This window comes from Malurus melanocephalus, unplaced genomic scaffold (assembly GCF_030028575.1).
Source record: "Malurus melanocephalus ecotype Western Australia unplaced genomic scaffold, MMel_1.1 scaffold_80, whole genome shotgun sequence".
Lineage (NCBI taxonomy): Eukaryota > Metazoa > Chordata > Aves > Passeriformes > Maluridae > Malurus > Malurus melanocephalus.
The window spans coordinates 160,698-174,617 of record NW_026623312.1 but is presented as its reverse complement, the minus strand read 5'-3'; the positions used below and the strand labels follow the sequence as shown (position 1 = coordinate 174,617).

General features: G+C 37.5%; 1 protein-coding gene across 6 annotated transcripts in view; it reads right to left on the bottom strand.

The window, feature by feature from the left end:
• The window catches only part of MCC (MCC regulator of WNT signaling pathway), a 181,860-nt gene that overhangs the window by 61,090 nt on the left and 106,850 nt on the right, over nt 1–13,920 (bottom strand). For 5 of the 6 annotated variants that reach the window (XM_057367491.1, XM_057367492.1, XM_057367493.1 and 2 more), the window contains one exon: nt 5,780–5,893. In XM_057367491.1, the coding sequence (XP_057223474.1) occupies nt 5,780–5,893 (114 nt within the window). Of the gene's footprint in view, nt 1–5,779; nt 5,894–13,140; nt 13,379–13,920 lie in introns of those variants that run through there. The other variant, XM_057367495.1, reaches the window with a different exon arrangement.

The window sequence follows — 13,920 nt, the reverse complement described above, 5'->3', positions numbered from 1 at the left end:
TGGTTCTCTTACCAAACCAACAATGCCTTAGCACAAGAGAAAAGGATAGACACAAAGCATTGACACATACACAAAGGTAGGTAGTACAATATTTGAGGAACTGACATTATGCAGTGTACTTTCTTTTCCTTAAAGAGCAATAGTTTTCATAAGTTCTCTTATTTTTTCACTTACATTGACAGCTTGAGAACATCACTTACATAGAAGTCTGCTTGAAAATTAAAATTTACCTTGAGCTTCAATAGCATTTTTATTTTGAACTTTAAATACAATTTATTCCACAATTTTTAACTTCCATGAATATGTGCACTGAAAAGTAGCCTGGACATCAGAGCGCCCTTCCACAGACTGTTATGAAATAGCTTCCACCTCCAGCTGTAGCAAAAATCACCTTCACTAAGAGAAACACATAATATCATCACATTGTAAAGGTGAGCAAAGCGGCAGATTTCAGAAGACTGATAATCTTCACCTGGCTTTTAAGACTTCATGCTGGCAACTGATATGGCTTTACATGTACATTATAATGACTCTTTGTTGTGGGATCATTCCACAACTTATTTCTCACATTTCCACATCTTAACATTTTATCTGTCTGAAGAAACTAACAGGCCTTTCAAAGTGCAGAAATAACACAGAGAAAGTACTTCCCAAAAGCTTTAGAGCAGATTTAGGGGCAATAAAGAGTTGCTTCTTCAGCCTTTCTAAACCTAAATTTCCTCTGACACACATACATGCTCTCTAATGCTACCTCAGCATTATCCAGATCAATCAGTTATATGTACTGGTGAGTTTTTCAGCTTTTAAACCAAAGGTATGTTTCAGACASAGTGTATAATAATTGTTTTCAGTCAATAAATAAAACCCCTATCACAACAATATTTCTCCTTCTAAGCTAAGCACTRAAAAGCAGAATTTGTTTATCCTGACTGAAGATATATGGACTTTTGCTAATGGATTTCAGCCACATTACTTTCTGTTTTCACCAGCCATTTCTCAGTCACCATTTTTCAGGATAACCATCATTTGGTGACAGATATACTTTGTGAATAACCAGCAGTCTTTCAATAAAAGACAACAGCCCCACATACCATATTTTAAAAGGAGTCTTAGACAAAAGCAACAGGAAAAGACCAAAAGGAAACTCCCGTGAAAGACAGGTGATGATGCTAAAGACTGCTGTGCCTTGGAGATGGGGAACAGAATTTCATCTCCTAAGTTCTAATCATCCATGACAAGTCTCAACTGAAAAAGGCAACAGCATCCAAGCAATCAAAATGTGGTTCAATATGGATCTTAAAGTGCAGCAATGGAAAATTCTTCTGATTATTCAGGATTGYTTTTTATTATGTAACGCTCATCTGAAAACTTAAAAAGGAAAAGAAACAAATGCATATATCTCTACYCACTGCTAAAGATTTTCTCTGGGATATTGTGACTATCCACCATCCTCCTTAATGTGTGCTTTGAGGCTCAGAACGGTGAGCTCCCACCAATCCCAATTCTTTCCAAGGGGTACATATCCAACTCTTACAATTTATTTGCATGTCAGTCACACATTAAATACCTTGTACCCTTTTCCTCATCTCTCTTCCAGCCTCATATTTAAAAGCTCCAGCCTCAAAACCCTTAAGAGGTCTAAATTTTTGAGAAAGAAAACACAGGGACAACCCACTAAGAGGCTAAAAAAGATGAGCAATTAATTGCTGGGGACAAGAGAGAAGTTTCCAGCACAGCTCTCAATATAAGTTGAGAAGTCTTGGCTGGTTTAGGATACAGATTAAAAACATTATTTCCTTTACAGTATAAATTCACAGTGGTGAGAAACACCATTGTCTGATCTCTTGATGCTGGAAAACAACAAGAAGTGTATGAGGGAGAAGGATGCTAAGAGAAAATATTTTATTCAAGCTTGYTGTCAGAACACATGATTCCATTGCCTATTAATGTACACAAATTCCCAGTGAAAGAAGCATTAATGTGTGTTAAATTATGTCCATCTTTATATGAAATTTGCAGTGTTCAATCAGAGGACAAAAAAGAAGAACTGGCATCAATGCTCCTTAACAGATACCCCAGTGCCTCAGGCTTGGCAGAGACAAACACTAGCTGTGACGCTGTTCACCAAGAATATAAGTCATAACCTAAACAAGCCACAGTGATAAACCTGTCTAACAGGATTACAGGAGCTAAAAATCTTCGCTCAGCTAATAAGGTGTTTTGAGAGGAGTGGCCCATTTAAAAGTGGAAATCCATTAATCTAAACCTAAGTATAAAAACAAGTCTATAGTGATAAACCTTCAATCACAAAAACATGCACACTCAGAATTAATTGTTCTGTGGTATGTTCTGTGTATACTTAATGTGGAAGCACCCAGAATTAATCCATGTCAGATGAGGACACCACACAGAAGAATGAGTAATTTCAGTGTTCATTTGTACACCACACATTTCTGCATCGTCTCTGTTAAATAAGAAACTGAAGCCTTCCTGTGAAGTTCTCATCTTCTTCCATGTCTACAGAGAGGGTTGCTTCTGTTCTTATGTATCTACAGTGTTGCTTTTATTCTTATATTGAAATTCTCCTGTCCCTCCCTATATTCTGAATAATCAAGAGGATAGAAATTCTTATTACTACAGCAATGGGAYTTAATGCTGCGACACAGGATCAGAACAATACAGCACATTCTTTGTCTAGAGCTATTATAAAAATCCAAAATAACAATGACCAAGCACAAAGAATGAGAGAGCAGACCTACCTTGGAAAGGAGGTGAATTTATAAGAAAAATATAATAAGTGAATTATCTGTTCTTGTATTTGCTTCAACATTCAGCATGTTATTAAATCCCATGCTCAATCACAGAATTGCAGAACTCAATGTCACAGGATGTTGAAAATGTCAAGAATGTAGATGGATTAGAAAGAAGATTATACAAATCCATGGAGGATAGGACCATAGAGGACTATAAAATGCAATGTGGCCTCCTGCTCACAGATGTTGGCAGAAAGGTGGGGGAGTATGAAGGACGACAATTCTGTTTATGCATTTTTTTATGCTCTCCCTTCAGACAGCCACTGTTTATCCCAATCAAAGCCAGGACATGGTGCCACACAGAGCCAGTAGAAAGCACTACAATTCTCATAAACACAGCAAGATTTTTGGCAAAGTGCATTAGTTGCGGCTGACCAGTGTTTTTACAGCAAATTTCATTGAAGAGATCACTTTATTGCTAAATTGTACGCTGATAAAAACACAAAGAAGAAGACTGCTGTGTTACTGAAATAATGGAAAATAGAAAAAATGTAAAGAAATGCTATGGCTGGTCTCCACAGACTGCAGATTTAGAACTGAGCATGCTACAACAACCACTAATCAATTACATCACTTTACAAAATCTTAAGCCCAGGCTGTCCAAGTAGCTTTCTTCACCATTTGTCATCTGTTACTTGAGTTGTGGTTCCCCAAATCACCTCCATTCTGCAAATCACCAATCCTTTCTTCCAAATGCCACACATGCCTCATAAAATGGTAAGAAAGGTATTACCAAAAATATGTTTTAAAATCTCTTTGTTCCAGAGAGCATTTACCACACCAGCTAAAATGAAACATGTGCTGCCTTTTCAAGTGCAGACCAGACCACTAGCATCTGAGTATGGTTACACAGAACCTCAAACACCTCCTATTTAATTTATGCCTTCTGAACCTCAGATTCACATTAGACAGAGGCTGTAGAGGAAAAAATAATCAACAAATCTCTGTGGAGTGAGAAGAGTAGTTCGAAAAATTATGTTAAGTGGCACATCTATTTGGAAGTGATGCAGCTAGAAAAAGAGAAGGACAATGGTTTCACCAGTGTATGTCTCAGTACCTAAACACTGCCAACACATTGGATATATGAGCTGTGGCTGTTTAATGGCTTGATTTCCTTAAGAGAGGTTTGCATTTTATTTAATACACATTATATTCCAACCACTTGCGGGCTTTAGAAAAAAAAATGAGATCAATCACTACACCTTTATAAAAACTGTTAATTAAAAATACTTATTTTTTATCTGAAATCCAACTATTAGCCTGCCTTTCAGATATTCCAGTTTTGTGCTATTTACAGGTCAGGTGGCAGTGACCACTATGTTTGTGTTCACAAGCACACAGTTCAAGATAAAGTAAAAATCCCCAGTATTCCAAACTGAGCACTATATACATATGCATAATTGGTAACCCATCAAAGAAAACACCAAACAACCATGTGCTAACAGAGCACATGTTAATTGGGATTAAGGATTGATTCTTAATCCCAGTCACCATCAGTGTGGATTTGGTACTGTATGGGAGCACCTACAAGGCATCCCCCATTGGCCGAGAGAGATAATACATGTATTTTTTAACAGACCCAGAAATAAAAATAAAACACTAACAAAAATCTGCGGCTAACACCAAACCTTCCAGAGTTACAAATAACAACAAAGTCAGTGTAGTCATGCAAAATGATGTGGATCATTTGGACACAATGAATCCATCTGAGCATTTAATGTTTGTCAAATGCACCCTCATATCAAACTGTAAGCCACAAAGAGGACTCAAGAACACCACAGAAATTAGAAAAGGCTCTCAGGATTATAGCTGATAAACCATGTTAACTCCTAGCATGGCTCTGGCCTTATATCGAAGGGAATAAAAACATGGAAGTGTTTTTAATTTCTGGATGTTACACCTATGGTCTACAATAACAGTATCATTTACAAGGCCATACATCTTAAAGGCAGCTGAAAAAAACATTAGGGAATGCAGGCAAATAAAATAAGGGAGGACTGAGGTAACAGCCTGAAAGTTGAGACTGCTAAACACTTCTACATTTGGCTTGAGTTTAAGTAACACAGATACAAGGTCTCACCAAAATGCACTAAATATTGAAAACTCTAAATCTGCAAAATCACAGAATGGCTAAAGCTGGCAAGGACCACTGGAAGTTATTCATTCAGACCCTTACCCAAGCCAACACCACATCCAGGTGCCTTGAGTAATCTCCAAGGCTGGACATTCTATGACTTCTCTGGGCAACAAATAAGGTGCCATACCTTACAGGACATAATGCTTTCATTGTCTCTATCCATGTACTTTGAATTAGTTTTGAAATGTTAACTACTTATAAAAGGTATTTGATACAATAACAGTATCTGAAATCAAAGATTTTGTTTATAGAAGAGAGAAATATTAAGAATAGCTCAATTTACCTTGTTTGCATTTTGCTCCCTGTAAGAACTGTGGAAGCATCAGAGTTCAGACCTTACTTCAATTTAACCCCTTGGCTTTCCACTGGCCATGTTTTCCACAATTCCACAATTCCAACTGGCTTATTGGAAGCTAGTCTGAGATCACAAATAATTTCTCTCACAACATCAAAGCACTGAAAATTTGCAATAGCTTTTGATCAGTGTAAATTTGTCCTGTGTTGAAATGTGATCCAGGAGTGCAAGGCTCTGCAACCAGTTACCTAATCCTAAGCATGTTGTAATTCTTATATCCTAAAATACTTCAAAGCACTCGTTGCTCATATTGACTTCAAAACAAAATTAACCAAAATAATTTTTAGGGTTTCTTTTAGAAGAATGTCTTCAACACAAAAAAGTTATAACCCGTGGCAACTATATGTCTTGCAGTCTTAAAATTCTTGTGACTTGTGACCTGACGTTTGAATTCTTGAGTATTTTATCCTCTGACAAACGTGAACTGCACAAAACCAGCAACCATCTTCAGAAACTTGAATTTTTATTGCTCACCTGTGCTTTTGCCAATTTTTTTTCTAGCAGGTCACGCTCCTTTTCTGTTTGTTGTAGACGTTTATTAAGCTCCACAATGTCCCCCTTTAATGAAGCCAGGGCTGCTAAATGAAGCTGGAAGACAAAAAGAAAGAAATCAACCAATTCACAAACCATATAGCAATAGCGTTTCACAAGAGACAGTATTATATAGCAGCTACAGTAATGCTGGATTTCTGCAGTAGTTAACAGCAACCTCAGTAGAACAAGGTCTAAAAGAAATACACATACAACTAACGTGGTATTTTTCTCTCCAAGCGGCACACACATTCGTTCACCATATCCTTTATAAAGATTAACACAATGAGGAATAATTCAGCTAGAAATGCATAAATTAGTTCTAGTTTATTAAGAGGGTGCCTGAGTCTTATAATGTGCTATAAAACATTAAAAAACATGCTGACTAATATTTGCATTAYAGAATGAGGTGCACCACATTTTGATGCCTTTAGACACATAAAGATTATCAGTTTGGTGAAAGTGGGTAACACTATGAAGAAGATTTGGTTTTATTGTGCAACTGAAGTTTACACCACTGCAAGCTACTCTTCCACAGTTGTTGTTCTCCTCAGTCCCACGCCAGTGAGTTTCAGTGATGCTTATCTACTAACCCACACATGAAGAACCAGAACTGTTTTTCTTTCTGCAGTAGATCCTTTTGATGAAAGATATTTTCCACATTTAACTGATAGCATGTGGAAATACATACCAGGCTAGGACAACTCACAGCATTGAAATTAGGTTAGCCACTCAATTTAGAAATCAAGAACAGTTCTTAAAAGAATTTTAATTATTCACTCTCTCTTCTTGTTCTTAAACATCCCATTCATCATTTCACTGAAGGCAGCAGCAAGAATGCAACACTAAGTACTGACAACTGCAACTGGAAAGCCCAGGGGGAAAAGTAGCCATTAGTACTGAAGTCTTTCTTCGTAGTAAAGAAGCAGCTTCAATTTATACTGGGTGTGAAAACAGAAGTGACCTTTCACACCAGACCATGCAATACGGCACACACTGCTCTGCTGCCAAGATTCGGGCTGAAACACAAACCCTGCTTCTAATTCTCCACCCACTTTCAGTCCCTCATTCCCATAATCTATTGGGTGGGTCAACTAAAAATTATTTTCCTTGTTTCATTTACAATGAATCAGCTAATGAGTCCTATTTTGATACAAATTTTGCTTTTACAGTACTGGAAGCCGCAAAACCATAGCTGTTTTCCCATACTAGTGTGTGAAAGCAGCTGCCTGACAGCAGAGARCAATCATTTGGCAACAGGTTCTTCACATACAGTACTCCCATTGTTAATGAAAAAACCTCTGCCTTCAAGACAGAAAAGATAATTTTAAAATGATATCTGGATGTGAATTCTACCTTTTTAAAATGGATGTGTAACTACTTATTTCCGGGGCATCCTCATTTATGAGTTCAGTCAACAGCATTTTTATTACATCAGCTACAAAAATATCTTACATACATGCAGGTATTTGTTTCAGTACAAATATACACATGCACAATTATAAGCTGCAGAACATTTAAGAGTCTCAAGGAAGCCTCATCCTTCAAGTAAAASCCAGTAACTCACGCTTGCTAAGGGCACATGCTACACAGCTTCTACCGAACATGTACACTGAAACCTCTTAATAAACCCAGGAACATCCTGAATACCTTCAMGTATTTTTGGCCTTCAGCAGAAGGCCTTCTTCCCTACCACAGGAAACTATGCACTGATTGTACAGTATGGAGAAAAAAGAACCAGACCAATTGTACCAATCTGTTGATAATTTGCTCCAAATTTTCAGGAAAGCTGGTGAATTTCTAAACAACTGTTTCACCTAATTTCCATAACAAAGTTTTGTTATGTGTTGCAATCAAGCTTGCAAGTTTGCTCATCAGAACATGCATCCTTCAACACAGTTGCAAATAATACATGAAAAATAGCTACAATTCTCCACACTGAATAAAACAGTGCTATATAGTCAATTATCATTCCCTTTCATACACTGTAATTAAATGATCACCAGCTGCGGTTTTAATTAAATACAAGACCAGAAAATGCCCATACATATGGCCTCATAATAAAAAAGGACACCATTAATTTGAAAATCTCAATGAAAAACAACTTGTTCTCTRAACAGTGGAACTAAAAAGGCAGATTTCCAATGGATTTATCTTTGTCCTTTTCACCCTCTACTCAGTCTTTGTCCTCTTCACCCTSTACAGTCAGCTCAACTGTTCTTCACGTTCCCTAGCACACTGCAAGCTGGGTAAGAAACAAGATGAATTGTGCCTGRTTTCACAGCCACCCTGCTGCCAGGCCTGGCACCCCCTGCCAAACACGGGTATCCAATATGTGAGTTACATCCACCCCTGGCTTCAATATAGGGTCTCTCTTCTCCAAGCAACCAAATGATGGCTTTATCACAACAAGGAGAGTTTGATGCATCTTTTACTATGCAAAATTATCTTTTCATTAATTGGATCGTTTTAGTTTCCAAGTGCTAATAAAAGAATAAATTAAAAAAAAAAAGAAAGCTACAGAAAGGGCAGACTAGACGAAAGGAAGCCATCATAACAGAGAAGGGTTCCTTGGGATATTCTGGATTGACATGCACTTGTGCCTCCAGCTCCTTTGCAAAACACAAGGTTAACACAGACAATGTAGCTGCGTATTCTTGGCAGAGTCAAGCTCTCCCCACTCAATAAAAAGGTGTTACAAACTATTGCTGCACTTTCCCTTTAAGGTGTGAGTGTTCCCACAGGCCACGCTTTCCAGAGTGCTTGTTTATCACCAGGCAGGTGGGAACTGCAAAGTGGATCTTCGGATGTTGCAGAAACTCAAAGAAAGGTAACGTGAGAGCTACAGACCATGCGAAAGTCATTTGGAGGGGGGTGGAGGGAAAGTTCAGTTTCAGAAGTCAAGTTTAATAATCCAAACTGTTAAAGTGGGAAAGGCTCCATTTAAAAATCTCAACCAGTAAGTCAACTGCAATTGTAACTCTGCAGCAATGCATCRCTAGAGAATGCGACAAGTGAGAAAGAAAGAAAGAGAATGGTCCTAGCCACATGGCATACTGTTTTTTTTCTCTACTCAGCMAACAGTAACAGATAAGGGAGATGGCTAAAATTCATACGAGCCATTTATAGTTCAAGGTGGGCTGCCTCTTAATGACAAAAGATTATGAAACAGATCAAAAACTCAGTAGTGCGCAAAATTAAAACAGCACAAAGATTTCTGCTTGTACAAGACATTGGTCTGAACCTTTCAGCAACAGATTTCATAAAGACCTATCTCATACAGAGAAAACAGCCCAATGATAAAGCCTGTGTTGTTTCATAAATTTTATACTGATCTAATAGAGCTACTCTAATTTCATCAAGAAAGAAACCACTAGTGTGATGCTGATGCACACAAACTGCCCAACAGGACAGGCACAGTCAACATGTGAGAACAAAGAAAATAATGATCAGACAAGCCAATCAATTTGCTTCTCTACCATCATCCAAGAAAAGAAGAAAATAAATTACATGCATAGTATAAATAAAAAATCAATTATCTATCTTAACTCAAAAGCTRCAATTCCCATGAATTTTTTTTGCAGTAACAACATGGGGTTGTTTACTGACACATATACATACCGCATGTTATACCAAATACTATCCTGTCAGGGTTTCATATATTAAATATACAGAAAAAAAATTTTATTATTATAAGTGATTATTATATAAAATAATAAACTGTGCTTAGTAAGGTGTTGTTAAAATGCAAGCAACACACAGCTAAGTTGAAAGATACTATAATTATAAAAACATAAGAACAAGCAAGTTCCTGACCTCTCTTCCAACCTCCTCTATGAGTGCAGTTTCTTCCTCATTATCCACCTGCTTCTACAAACATTTAATACAATACCACAAATGTGATTTGTAATGCATATTTTGCATCATGCTTTGAAGATTGCTTTTGGTGCTGTGAAGTATTCTATGCAGGTACAATTAAGAACAACATTTGTAGGCAGCCAGGTTCCTGAAGAATTTTGTGGGAAACAAATACTAAAGTGGATGAGATTGTGAGATGAACTGAATGCCAAGGACGCAGGTGACTACTGTATTGTTGTACACACTTCTGGAACCATTCTGAGGCCAAAAGCCAACCAAGAGAAAGACACAATGGAAAATAAAGGAGGGCGCTGAAAGAAAATGCTAAGTTAAGGTTARAGCCCTGAAAAGCAGTAAAATTACTATCATACTCAGCATTTTTCCCAGCCRTTGTGAAATGTGATCCTCACCATTAAATCTAATCCACATTTTTCATTCCCTTAGCCTGGAACCAGACTAATTAAACCATATTGCTAAAACCAGTTGTACTCCCTGCATATGTTTGCTACTTTCAACAGAGCAATCACAAAAAGGACCTAAGCACATAATTCCCTGTGAAATTGAAGTACTAATCTTATCCTTCTTGTTTCTTGTATTCCTCAGCTGCAGTACTGCTGCACACCAGTTTGGGAATACAAACTCAGAAAGGTACTCTCTGATATAACCAGGGAGCCATAAAATCATACGAAACTATATACCAATACAAAGCAGACAAATACTAAAAGATCAATGTATTTGTTCCGTGGTTGATCAGTAAAGCCCCTACCACTGGGGAGGGATCAGAGGTGTGCCAAAGCGCTGTGCCTATGAAACACAGGGAAGGATGTGGGCTGGAACTGATCACAGCTGCTGCAAAAAAGCTGACTTGATCTCAACAGCAAGGGGAGCTGAGGATGGGTTTTGCTTTAGATAAACAACTACAAACAGCTGARAGAATCAGATGGTGGTGTGTTTGTCCCTGAGTTCACTGAGAGTGTGAATGTCTCCCTGAGTTAGCCAGGCAAGTGGGGAGTACGTGTATAGATGGCTCAGCCCAAAATAAAAACTATAAAAACATAATTAACTTACACGATTTCAAAGAGAGTGACGAGCCTGAGCCAGTTTCAATTCACACATTTACTCCTAGCAAGGCCAGGGATGCCCAGGGTGGCGATGGTGATTACTTTAGAGAGAGGCTGGGAACCATGCTGGCGTTGTGATTGAGCGGTGCACTGCAATTGCTCTCTTTTGCTATGTGTGACTTGTATCCATATTGTGTTCTCACCATSGTTTGTGTCATGCTGCTAAAACAGATATCCCATGTACCATCAACTATCTTCAAACAAATAAATCTGATGTTAAACATTACTCCTTCCACTTGTGGACTGTCTAAAAGAACCTGGTCAGAAAGTATGGGGCTCTCATTCTCTCCTTTTTATTTCCCCCTATCATTTTGCATAGTTTAGTGCAAATACTCTACAACATGGACATTTTCTGTATATTGCAACTGCTTAGTTTAGTGACAGGCAGTATACATAAAAACATCTAATTAAATATTAAGAATGTTGTCTCTTCTCTGAAAACTTGCCCATTTTTTAGTTATCAAATTACACTGGATACTACACTAGATTTGAAAACCCAAGCCGCTTTATRACATGAGAGATGGTAGGTGTAGAGGACAAAATGGAAAATAAAGTCAGAGCTCCAGCTAAATGTGCAGACAGGGCAAAACARCAAATGTCTATCCACTGTATTTTCTGACACCTTTCCTCTTCAAGGCAGGGAGGGATTGCAGTCAAGGAATGAAAAGGYTGGTAATGCAAGTTCATAGTGAAAAACACATTTGAAGACACAGAACAATAAAACCTTTGGCARTCAGGGCTGTGACTGATTGTGCTGTGGATTGCTAACTTTCACAAATGGCAGCAGAGAACAATATCAGGACTGGCCCAGGGAAAGCACAGACAAAATTGGTACTTATCTACTGAGGTGAATGGAATTATTTCATGCTAAGGCATGGCAGATAAACTGAAAACATGTGAACAACATACAGAGGAAAAAATTACATGGAACAGAAAGTGTGACAGAAATCACAGCACTGGTTCACACAACAAGGAAGAAAAGCCCCCCAAAAAATGAAACAAAGGAAAGTCAAGGCAAAGCTTAAAACTCTTTGTGAAAYTCCTGTTACAATTGTTATAGATAAAATTCCAAGGCATTGTCAAGTTTACATTATATCAGGAGCAAAGATCAGCACCATTTGCAAACGACACTTAAAGTGATTGCTATATAAATTTGTAGCTACTCTCAACCATTTTTCTTCTCTGCCATACACAATTTTCATGCCACCTTCTCCTAGCCATGGACCATAAAATGTGCATTTTTTTATGGTCCACGTGATGAAATAAATTTAATCAAACTCAGTTTCTGTGAATCTACTGACAAAATGGAAGGGAAAAACATAAAAGAACAACCATATCCCAGAAGCAGTGACATGACAGATTGATATTCTCCAGACATTCTCAGCTACATGATCTCTGAGCACAGCTCTGAAATACCACAGCCAACAGCCCTGTAAGTAATTACCATAGGCAAAGTCAAAATGACTAGAAAAGTGTACCACTGAATGTGCCTACAAATACGCCCTAAAACTTTGTCTGAAACAACTGTTACATCCTAATAAAAAGCCTACAAATTTTCCAAGTGACATAYCAAATGGACATTTTGTGACTGCTTCTGAAGCAATTACTGTCATTTTAAACATTAGACAGTTACTTCATATGCTTGTGCAATACTAAACAAATAGTATGCCAACACTAGCCAGGATAGAGCCATTCAAATTCTAGAAAAAAAGAAGACCAAATTTTTGTAAGACACAGTTTTAATTTGAAAAATCTGCAAAAGATGTTTTCAATCTGTTTGTATTATTTATAAACAATTTGAACTGAAGTTGCTTGGGTTTATTTTAAACTGAAAATTAATATTTGCTGGCACTTGCGAATATTTCGAACTATTTCTAAAACAAAAAAAAAGTTCCAACTTAATCAAAGAAAAAAAAAGTTTCATAAGAAAATACACTTAAGATAGTTGAAAAAAATACACAGAATAAGTAAACTAATGCTACTCTGGTGAGCAAGATCAGTATTAGAATGTATTAAAGAGACAAGAAGGAACAAAATCATGGAAGATTTTTCCTTTGAAAAATTACTCTGCCAATTCACACTTGATGAACASAGCATGATGCTAATTGTATTTCTGAGTAAGCTCGAGGCTTAGACTAATGGCTCTACTTCTATTAAAACACATGTTTACAATATTGTGGAAAAGAAAATTTTAGGCAACATGAGAAGAAAGCCAAATACTGAGACCTAAAAATACCAAAATGAGACAAACACCTGAATCTGGTGACTGCAGAAAACAACTAGATGTTGGAAAGTTCACCCTTTTGGGATTCTTCAGAACCTCACCTGTGGCACTGCAGGGCAATGCACATGTCCACACCAACAGCCTCTAAACTGGCATTTACACTGTACAGGAACTGTCAGCCTTGCTTTCACCTTCCAGAGGAGGAATCTGCTGCTCTTCCCACACCCAGTGAGGGAGCAAAGCAACAGTAATGCAGAGTGTGAAAATGAGGTTGTAGGGAGACCAATCTCAGAACAAAATACTGTCTTCATTTCTCAACATGTTGTCTGCAAGCACAGCCTGTAACTAAAAAAAAAAACAAAACAAAACAAAAAACAAAACAAAACAAAACAAAAAAACAAAAACAAAAAAAAACCCTACACAATTATGAGCTAGGAAGGAACCCACTTAGGTTCTATGTCCATTCTTAGAAGGCTTTAATCTCACTTCAGTGAACTCATTTAGCTTTCTTACTCTCCTTACTCTATGAGCATAATTTAAGTATGGCAAATTATCTCTTTATCACTGAACTGATGGAAATAGGAAAAAGTAAGTCTGTTTCCTATCTCCTCTTCTGGTCAACATCATCAAAGAAAATTAACTGAGGAGAAAACCAGCAAGGTTCAGGGCAGGTCCTTTTTCCTTGAAATCTGAGGATGCCGAACTCCTTTTCTCTGTTCCTTTCCWGTTTCCTGAAGTTATGGGCATACTATTTTGCCCTCAAGAACAAAAAGAGTGGAAAACCAATCCCAAGAATCTATCTCATTCAATTTTTGCATATAGCATTATGGTCACCTACAGTCTAGTGCTGGCTGCAGTATTCCAGACAGGATGTAAACTCA